The sequence below is a fragment of the Crocuta crocuta genome, unplaced genomic scaffold (genome assembly GCF_008692635.1).
Source record: "Crocuta crocuta isolate KB4526 unplaced genomic scaffold, BGI_CrCroc_1.0 scaffold118, whole genome shotgun sequence".
Classification (NCBI taxonomy): Eukaryota; Metazoa; Chordata; class Mammalia; order Carnivora; family Hyaenidae; genus Crocuta; species Crocuta crocuta.
This window is the reverse complement of record NW_027551558.1, coordinates 13,218,706-13,229,322: the sequence shown is the minus strand read 5'-3', so window position 1 is coordinate 13,229,322 and position 10,617 is coordinate 13,218,706. Positions and strand designations below refer to the sequence as shown.

Here is a 10,617-nt window from a genome sequence, read left to right as displayed (position 1 = left end):
GGCCCCCCCTCCCTCGGCTGGATGACAGCCTGGCCTTACTCCATGGACAGACCAGTGTCCTCAGGGCACCAACAGCTCAGCAGCTCAGCTTGGGAAAGAAGGTGGGTTGGGCGGTGGCAGTAATTCTGATGGGGCCAGTGTGGCCAGGGGACAGGAGGCCCTACCAGGTCCTAGAAGCCGAGCCCAAGGGTATTGCCCACAAGGACAGGGACAAGCTCTGGGGTCCACAGAAACAGCTCTGTGTGTCAGTCACTCTGCTCTCCTAGACCCGTGGAGAAAGCCTGATTGATGGAAGGAGAGGACGTAAATGCTTCCTGTAGTCACTCACCAACTTCTCAGGGGACCGAACTGTTCAAGGGGGTATGAGGACAGAGAAGAATCCCTTCCTGCGTGCCCACCATGGGCTCTACCGCGTTTTCTGACTTAATCCTTACTAGGCCCCACTGAGGTGGCGTTCGAAGGTGCTCAGATAACAGATAAAGAAACAGAGACTGAGAGAGGTCAAGTCACTTGCAAAGGGTCACGTGGCTGGGAACAGCAGTGGTGCCAGGAGCAGACCCACAGCCCTCAGGGACCTGGGAGTTAGGAAATGTGACAACAACCCACCTGGCGGACCAGGGCCAGTTGCAAGGAGACGTAGAGGATGACCTGGGGGTCACCGGGCGCCAGCTGCTGGGCTCTGTGTGGGGAAAGGGAGTGACAGGTCAGCCAGCAAGGATTGAGTCCCCATTGTGTGACGTGCACCTCGAGTGTGCCAGCCCTGTGTTGAGTGACGCAGGGCAAAATGTCAAGGATTCTCAGAGGGTGCCCACGGGGGATGATGGCGTCGGCTCCAGGAGGGCTGGCTCTGCCGAGGTGGGGGCCGTCCGGGAGGGAAGGACTGGGGGATGGGTGCTGCCCCTCACCTCTGGGCAACTGTTGGCCTGCCTGAGGCCCCGTGGTGGCTTTGTACAGAGCCCGGAGCCTGACCTCTCCATTGCAGGACAGAAGGGAACACTCCTGCGGGTGGAGGGCCTGGGAATGGCCTCTCTGGGAGAGAAGCCTCGGGAACGAAGAGCCGAAGAGCCGGCCTGGGTAGCTCAGCGGGGGTTGGCGGGGATGGGACTCTTCTGCCTCCCTGGGTTCAGAAACCACCTGCCCCAGAGAGGGGTTGGATGTGCTACATGTTCCCACAAAGACGGCACAGGAGTCTAGGGCCGGCCCCAACCCAGCAGTTTGCACATCAGTCCTCGGAGGGAGTACACGCAAAGGGCTGGGAGGGCGGAGGGAGAAGGATGCTTTGTGGGGCCCAAGGCTGGGGCGGAGTCAGGGGCTTAGCAAGGATGGGGCCCAGGGAGAGAGGGCTACCACAGGGGAGGGGCTTCTCTGGCATCCCCGCCTCCCTCCCTCCAGGACCCTACCCTGGCTGAGGACCGGGGTGGGGGGTTCTCACAGGCTGGGAGGAGGCAAATATCAATTTGGAGCCCCTGTTGCTAATACAAGGTGCATCCCTAGCTTGATCTCACATCATCCTCACAACCGTAATGGGCTACTACTCCCATTTTAGAGGCCTGAGCTCCAGAGGGCAGGGGCTAAGCCTGGGGGCACTCTACCTGCCCAAAGAGCCATGAGAGCCCGGGTTTCCTAGTCAATAAAATGGGGATGGAAACCTTCGTTTGTCTATACCAGAGGGTCCACTGAGATAAATAAAGCACGCGGCTGTGCCACCTCATGCCCCTGCTTTGGCGGGGGCCCTCCTCACCTCTCCAGTGTCTGCAGTGCTTTCCGGTGCAGCTCGTCTTGCTTGGATTTCAGAGTCGCTGCAAGAGACAAGATGGAGACGGAGCCATGAGGGGCTGCCGAAGGGGCGCCGACCCAGCTCTGCCCCATCAAGGGGCGCTCAGGCTCTGCAGAGACAGGCTGGGCTCTATCTGGCCAGTGCTCGCACTCAAGCAGCTCCGGACTGATGCTACCCACCGCCCTAGTTACCAGGGGAGGGTGCATGTAAGAGTGTGAAGTCTGGGTAAAAGACTGGAAATGGGACTGAGAAGTGTGTGTGTGTGTGTGTGTGTGTGTGTGTGTGTGTACTCAATGACGTGTTGGGGGGTAGGCACAGGTGGGACAAGACGCCTGGTAGGCCACCGGGAAGTGTGAGCCCCTAAGTGGACGCCTCTAGGCCGTGGCACTCACCGTCAGTGGCCTGCAGGCTGTAGGTGAGACCCAGTGCCAGGTAGCCCTTGGAGAGGAACTCCCCGGCTTCCTCCCTCAGGTCGATCACCATCATGGCAAAGTGCTCTGCCTCCTCCAGCTGCAAAGAGGACAGGCAAAGGTCAGTGAAAGGGCTTTCCTGGCTCAGTCACCAGCCTGGGACTTTCAGAACTACAATTCCCCGGGTGTTGGCAGCACAACCAGAGGCCAGGTGGCCTGTCTGAGACCACACGACCACGGAGTGGAAGAACCGAGGCTGTTTCCTCTATCAGTGACTTCCTAGAACTCCTCCCTGCAACCCAAGGACCTGTGACAAGGGTCAGAGGGGAAAACTTCCCTTGCCCCAGACATTCTAGCTCCCCAAAGAGGACTCTGCCTAGAGCATGGACCCAGAACCAGGCCAGCTGGTGACAGCTCCTTTCATCATCTGGCCTCTGTAGGTGCCTGTCTGTCCCTGGCCTGTGCGGCAGAGAGAGGGGAGCCAGGGCCAGTGGGGGCAGGGGGGTGTGGGCAGGCAGGGCTTGGGGACTGGGCCCTGGGGACACCGCCCACCCTGCAGAGTGGGCAGGCTGCCACTCTGGCTCCATCTGTGAGCTGGCTCCCTGACACAGGGAGCTCAAACTTTTCAGGGGAAAAAGGCCTGAGGCTGTTTTTGTCCCGGGAGCAGGAAGAACTGTTTAGTCAGAAAGGACCCAACTGGCACAGGTCACGTGTGCACACACCATCACACACGTCACATGACAGGAAGAGGGGCTCCCACGGCGGTCAGGCTAGTCAGGGGAGACGGGACAGCTGGGGGATGGTCACAGTCATGCCCGCTCATGGCCCACAGGCCTTGAAGAGGCCCCCTCCCTCCTTCTCAGCCCAGGAATGGCCTCTGCCCCCGTGCCAGGCATGGCAGTGTACTGGCATTAGTGTTCCTGAGAACACAGATGGGGGCCTCCACAGCTAAGAGGCTGAAGGGATCATACCCAAGCCCCACTGCCACCCAGATGTCAAGGCCCCCTGTGTAGGGCATCTCGTCCCCAGCAGAGGTCCATAAAGGCAGACGACCAGGGAGCTAGAAGCTAGATTCAAACCCAAGTTGGCTTCTGGCATTCACACCAGTGCTGCTCCTGCCCTGTTCTTGTCCCTGCCACCCCATCATGGCAGGAGAGGGGCAGCTCTGTGCATCTTGTGGCCTGACCACTGGGCACAGCCGGGGCACCGGTGGACCCTCCCTCCCTGGAACGTGGAGTTGAGATCCTGAGACAGAGCCCATCGGCAGAGGGGAGAGGAGCTGCCCTTCACGTACAGCTGGGGTACATTCTGTGCAGGGAAAGGGCTGAAGGAGCAGAGAGCTGCTGTGTAGGGAGGGAAACAACAGAACCCAAACATAAGGAAGTAGAGCACGTGAGCTGACGGCCCAGACAGAGTGGTGGGTGAGGGGCTGAATCCCTGTGTGGCCTGCCCACCGTCCCTGACCAGGGCAGTGCTCTACCCCCTCGTGGTGGTGCTCTGGCTGCTGGTTTGGACAGGAGGCCACCCCTAGGTTGGTGGGCTGGTCATTGAGAGGAGAAGGGGGTCCAGGGACCTGAGCTCTGACACTATCAGGCCTTAGGATTCACTGTTTGGGGGAGGCCATAGCTCAGGAAACCCCTAAGCTGCCAGCTGCCCATCTCAGCTGGCTGGGGGGTGGGGGGCCAAGGCTGTAGCAGCTAAGATCTGGTCCAGCAGGACCCGGGGCAGTGGGGGTGGGCTTGGTGGCTTGAGGTCAGAGCCAGGTTGAGAGAAAAGCACTGGAAGATGAACTCCCAGACACAGGCTCTGATCCTCGCCCGGCACCTGACAGCTGTGGGGCCTGGAGCCAATCACTTAATTTCTGTGCCCCAAAGGTCCTCTTCTGCAAACTGGGGAGTTGGACCCCAACTGTGCCTCCCCACTAACCTCCACGGAGGCTGCAGCAGCAGGCTCTGTGGTGGGCCCAGCTGGAGGCCCCAGTGATGAGGGGCAGGATGCCCCGGTGAGCTCACAAGGAATCCCTGCAAGCTGACACGGTGGCTCTTAGTTAAGGCTCCCTGCATAACGCTGGCATGGGGCTAACGAGCTCCAGCAGTAAGACAATCGTGTGGCTATGGTTGTCCAAGGAAGACTCATGGTGGGGCAGGGACAGGAGGGACCGAGAAAAGGGTTAAGTGAGTAAACTGTACCTTTCCTCCTTCCTAATAGCCCACTGCTGACATGGCTCATCGCATACAGTCTTTAGGCATCATTATGCCCCATCCAAACAGGACGAGGCTTGTTTATAAGCCACCAATTACCAATTACAGAAATAATCTAGAAACCTATTACATCCATGTAGTATATACTCTTCCCATGACCATGTCCTTCTACTCAGCAAATGTTCGCTTCTATCTCCTGCAACCCATGTAGGGAGGGTGCTGGGAACAAGGCTCAACAATTACTGGCCAACAGGGAGAAGTTACTCTCCAGTTCACACACATCATATTCTGGATTAGGAGAGCTCACCACGGTTTAGCTTTAAAAAGTGAAAACAGGGGCGCCTGGGTGGCTCAGTCAGTTAAATGTCCAACTTCTACTCAGGTCATGGTTCATGGGTTCGAGCCCCACATCGGGCTCTGCGCTGACAGCGTGGACGCTGCTTGGGATTCTCTCTCTCTCCCTCCCTCTCTTTCTCTCACCTCTCTCTCTCTCCCCCTCCATCTCTTTCTGCTCCTCTCCCACTTGCACTCTCTCTCTCAAAATAAATATATAAAATCAAAAATCAAAACATATATCCTTAGCCTGTCCAACTTGTGGTCCACTCTGATCCCCAGGTCAGGAGCCTTCCTCAGCCAGTACTTGCCAGCCTTATCCATGCAGTTTAAGCAGAGTGTCAGCATCTGTCTCAAATCAAGCTCACAAAGCTTGGATATATCATTTTCCCTTGATGGCCAACCCTATTCTGGTTTCTATTACCTACTGTAAAGCAGCCTGTTTGCATGTGGGGTCACTGCAGTGGTAATGAAGGAAAAAAAATTACCATTCGTTTTAAGCATGACGATATATAACATGATAACATACGTGGGTGCTCTAACTGGCCTAGCGAAAGAAAAACTGCTGTCACAGCAAACAAAAAACAAAACAAAAACAAAAAAAAACAAAACAAACCCAAGATTTGTATGTATTTTAAACATATTTTAAAAATAAGAAATATGCAACTTAAGTATATATATGTACACCTACACACACCCACATCGACAAATACATACACTCACAATGCACCATTCCCCTTCATCCAAGACACGAGTGGCAATNGCCCTTCCCCCAAGTCCATAATCAGTTCCACACTCAGATAAGCTCTCCACACAGACAGCAGGACCGCCTTGAAAGCTAAGAACACAAGTCCGGGGACCAGACTTCTCACACTCAAATCCTGGTTTGGCTCCTTACTAACTGTGTGACCCAGGGCAAGTCACCTCCTTTTGCTATGCCTCAGTTCCCTCTTCTGTAAAATGGTGTAACAAGTATCTGTCTGTGAGGCAGCTGCTGGGAGGACTGAATGAGATAAGACACAGGGAATGCTCGGAGCAGTGCTTGAATAAATATAAACTATTATTAGTAGTTAGTGAATCTCCATCTATAATTAGTGAACCTTCCAGAATTCTCTTGGGCATCAACCTCACCGATGTGGCAAGTGCTTTCTGAGTAAAGTCCTCGTGCCCCTTGTACGTGACCTCACTGACAAATCGGGGAAGTGGCATCAAAGACTCTCCTGGAATCCAAAGGGGGTACTACTGCCCACCTTTCAGCTCTTGCCTCAGAAAAGGAGACAAGACAGAAGGGCAAGCTGGGTGTCCGCAGCCCTGGGCAGTCCACTGTGCCAGCTGGTCACACCCAGCCACAGTCCGGGACACACATACCTACACCCACTAACCCACCCTTTGTCACAGTGCTCACCTGTGCTGTAGGTAACACACTGGGAATGACATTTTCCGCCCTATTCTCTGATAGTCTATTTCCATTTCTTCTTAAGAAAGAGTTCTATTTCACAACCCACTAACAGGTCTCAACTTCCGATGGGAAAGCCATGGCTCTAATCCAGCGGTGGACTGAGCTGCCTGGCGACTGTCCATCTGCAGCCGCCGCCAACATCTTTCTCCCTGGGACTACCACACTTGGTCTCTCCAGTCTCCACACACTTCAGTGGCCTCAAAAGCCAGCAGCTGGTGGCTCTGTGGTTGGGGCTGCTGTTTCTGCAAGATTAGCTCCGATTACAGTGCTGGGCCCTCCTTGCTCATCCACACACTTCCAGGATGACAGGTTTTTAAAGTTCTTTTCAACCGTTCTCCTTTCTGCGACACGTTACTTTTTTAACATCTCCCTTACCTACGGCAGTCCTGTAACTTCACCATGAACCCCACAGAGAGACCCCCTCCACGCCCCTGCCACTCCAGAGCGGTTTAGCGCCACCTGGCGGGTCATAGCACCGCTGCTGCTGGATGAACAGGTATCTCACAGCTGAAGGTTCTGGGGGGCGCAGGGAGCTTTGGGGACCTGTTCGAGGCCATCTGACTAGTGAGTGACAGCACGGACTTTTCAACCCAGGTCTCCCGAGCCTACATCTGGATCTTTCTGAGCTGCCCGATTCACAGCTGCCCTCTGTGGGTCTTTACTCTCTTCCTCTCTGACCCTTTGGGAAAAGGAGGCACTGAAGGTTCTAACATGTGGACCCTCTGCTTCGGCTTTCTGGAAGTAAGGGAAGTGTCCCCATGACCTCACAAGTTCCTACGGCTCTCCAGTCTTCCTGATTTGGTCCCTACACAGACAGGCTTCTGGCTTGCATGCCTGGCTCTCGCTCGCCTGCCTTCTGCTTCAAGGGCTGCCTCATTCATGTCACACTGGGCCAGAGAGATGGACCCCTGGCATTTCATCCTCTTCCTCTCTTCCAAGGAACCAGAGAAAGTTCCTTTCTGAGTTTCCCCTCAGTCCCTTCCCACGGAGTCCAGCGCCTGTTGTTATCCGCTCCACTGAAAATGCCCTTTCTCCTTCCCAGGAGGAACAGGACGAAATTTCTGTATTTCCACAGGCTAGCAGCAAGACCGGTGGCACTGTCTTCCCTGCCTCATAAACACTCAACTCCTCTTCCCGGCTCTGGCCACCTCTGAATCTCAAAAAGGGAGGTAAAAACACAAAAGCACGTGCTCTCCGAGAACCCGCTGTTTTGAAGGGTCTGTCACAGGCATAGCTGCCGTCCATCAGGTACCTGCAACGTGGCAGGAAGCGACTCTGCTCAGCTCTGGTGTTCACATCCACGGTACGATGAGGCACGGAGGCGGGTACATTACTCCCCTAAAGTCACACAGCTCCTAAGGGCACGGGCAGGGATCTGAACCCTACCCTCTCTGCCTCCAAAGCCTGAACTATTTGCACGGCCTCATACTGCCCCCTCAGGAAGAGGCTCAGAGACAGCACCACAGACCTTTCCGAAGCATGGTCTGCCTTTCCATTTCGTAACTGCCCTCTTGTGTGTGATACACAGCACACATGCACACCCAGCTCCTATCCTCCTAGAGAACTTTCCCCTTTTTTTTTTTTTTTTTTAAGTTTTTTATTTATTTTTGAGAGAGAAATAGAGACAGTGTGAACAGGGCAGCGTCAGAGAGAGAAGGAGACACAGAATCTGAAACAGGCTCCAGGCGCTGAGCTGGCTGTCAGCACAGAGCCTGATGTGGGGCTCGACCCCACATACCGTGAGATCGTGACCCGAGCCGAAGTCGGACGCTAAACAACTGAGCCACCCAGGTGCCCTGGGAAGTTTCACCTTTTAAAACATCTTAAGTAAATTGTGTTTGGAGAGATACTAAAATATAGTTACATCCTCTTTCCTTCTTGCCCCCAAGTAACTGACTGGGGACCTTGGCAAGACATTGGCCATGCCAAGGCAGGAGGCTACCACACACTGCAGCAGTACCCCCCACCCCAACCCTCACCTAGGGGAGCCTCAGGCTAAGCCTCAGGGCCAGTGCCCTTCCATCTGACCCTATACCTGCCCCAGGTGCAATCATCCTGTAGCAAACCCCATGTCAGTCAGCATGTGACTGTGCAGGGTCCTCTGCCTGGTGCCCTCCTTCCCCAACCACTACCTGAGGGGCAACCTCGCTCTCACACCCAGACCCAGCCTAGGGCGTCCCACACTGCCTCTGGGCATGAGGACAGGACATGGGGACAGCAGATGCTCCACCTCTGGGCACATGGCCACAGAGGCTGGTTTTACCCAGCACAACTCGTTTTTCAAATGTCCCAGTTTCAACCTCCTTTCCTGCAACCTGCACCAAGTTGTCCACCCCCAGATTTCTGTCCCCTGCTCATGGGGCTTGGCTAGGCGAAGGCTGGGCCCGCTGGGGGCTGTCGTGAGCCAGAAGAGCTGCAAAGGCAAGAGACAGAGGTGGCATCAGATGCCTTTCAGGAACAGTGCTCCGTCTCAAGCACTAGCACCCCTCTGCCCGCCGAGGTCAGACCTGTTCTTCCTGCTTGTGGCCCTGCGAATAGAGAGTGCTGGGCCGCCTCTCTTCCGGCCTTGTTGGAGAACAGGCTGCCCTCAGCTACCCACGGTCTGCTCCCTGCCCAGTGCCAACTTGGGAACCTGAGAATCACTGAACCAGAGGCAGACTTCCCACACCCATCCCTCTCAGCCAGCTGGGGCGGGAGTCATTCTATAAGATATTAGCAGACACCTAACCACATGCAGAGTTCTCTGCTGGGGAGAGAGCCGCAGGGTGCAATGTGGTAAGGATAGAAGCTCCCCGACTAGTTGGGAAGAGAAGTACCACGTAAGGCAGAACTGGGTGCCCAGTGACTGGGCTCATCGGCAAGTAGGGTCTATCCGAGAAGCACCGGACATTAGCTTTGACCTGGGGTTTTGAGATGGAAGAGAGACAGTCTCTGCCCTCAAGAAACACTAGTGACGCCAGTGTAATGTGCTAGGTGTCCAAGGCAGGTATAAACGGGACTTTAGGGAGGTACAAGGGTTCCAGGTTAAGGACAGCGGCCGGGAGCCACCCCCTGGCCCTCCAGCATGACCTGGCTCTAGTCTGGACCCAATTTAAACCCTATCTCAAACCAGCCCCCAAAGCCATGCACACTTCTCAGCTGAGGTTAAACAGCTCACCCTCCTCCCTGATTCTGATGACAAGTCTGCATGTTTAGGTTTCCTTTTGGGCTTTTCTATTTATGTTGTCATTGATGACTTTGCTCCTAACGCATCTGATTTCAATTTGGACTGATTTGATCCTAATTTTATTACCATGTAATCTGAATGCATGTAATGACTGTAATTATGCTGCTGAGGGAAACAGCTCCTCCACGGCGAGAAGACCTAAATTTAGGCTTCCTGGCAAGGGGCTGCTGGCTGGGTGGACACCCACGGCCACCTCAGAGCTGGCAGCCTATGAGGGGACAGAGGCCCTCCCCAGCCCTAGCTCAGTGAGGCAGATATTTGGGGCTTTGTCCCACAGATGGGCATGACGTCCCTTTTAAGAGTCCCAGAAACACGCAGTAGTATGAGTGAGGGGTCGGCAAGCCCACCTTCTCTGCACCCCCGGCTCACACCACAGTCTGCTGTTGCAGTGCTCAGTCTGGGTGTCTCCTCTCTGCTGGCACCCCTATACCAACCATGTCCCCACAGCTCCCCCACCTTTAAGATGCAAGATGCCAATAGTGCCCTTGGAAAGATTTGGGGAGCAAGGAGTTTCCCTGCTAATCATAGTGTGGGGAAATGTAGCACCTCCTAAAGTCCATAGCGTGATGGAAGAGCCCACCAGTGGCCTGACCCTTCACAGTCCAAGGCCATCTCCTCTGTGAATCTCTCTGACCCATCCAGCCTTCTGCATACTTTATGTCACTTATGCCACATATGAGGAACAGACTGTAGTTATTTCCATTTTATGAACAAGGAAACTGAGGCACAGCAAGGTTATGTACTTTACTCAAGACCACCCAGGGGCTGGGCAGTGAAACTCTCACCCACCTCATCACACAGCTTCTTCTGATGCCTGGAGCCTGTTATAGGTCCTTCTGCTGGATTTCTCCCTCACCAAAACCACCCTCTAAAGCCTGGGGCCGGAAGCCATGCTTCCCTCTTCCCCCACCATTCACAGCGAGTGGGGCCATGCAGCGTGATGCAGGCATTTCAGCTATAGGAATCAGACCAGGAGACAGAAGGGAAGGTCCTGTTTCTCTCCTGCTCCTCAGGCTTGGGGGTCAGTCCTCTCTGTGGCAGAGAGAGGGCAAGGCCCACTGGGGCCGTGAGGTGGGGACCCAGGAGAGAGTTGGGGTGGGAAGGGTTAGAACATGGAGTCTCCCTTCCCAGGGCTGGATACCTAAGGAAGGGGGAGCAGCAGCAGGAGCTGGACAGGCAGCTAATTCTGAAGCGCCTGCTGTATCACCCTG

At 55.0% G+C, this 10,617-nt stretch overlaps 1 protein-coding gene across 2 annotated transcripts in view; it reads right to left on the bottom strand.

Annotated features, from left to right (window-relative positions):
- Positions 1–10,617, bottom strand: part of TTC7A (tetratricopeptide repeat domain 7A) — a 118,802-nt gene that overhangs the window by 45,582 nt on the left and 62,603 nt on the right. For both annotated transcript variants that reach the window (XM_077749304.1, XM_077749305.1), the window contains 3 exons: positions 2,170–2,287; positions 1,742–1,799; positions 607–679 (listed from right to left, as the gene is read on the bottom strand). In XM_077749304.1, the coding sequence (XP_077605430.1) occupies positions 607–679; positions 1,742–1,799; positions 2,170–2,287 (249 nt within the window). The remainder of the gene's footprint in view (positions 1–606; positions 680–1,741; positions 1,800–2,169; positions 2,288–10,617) is intronic.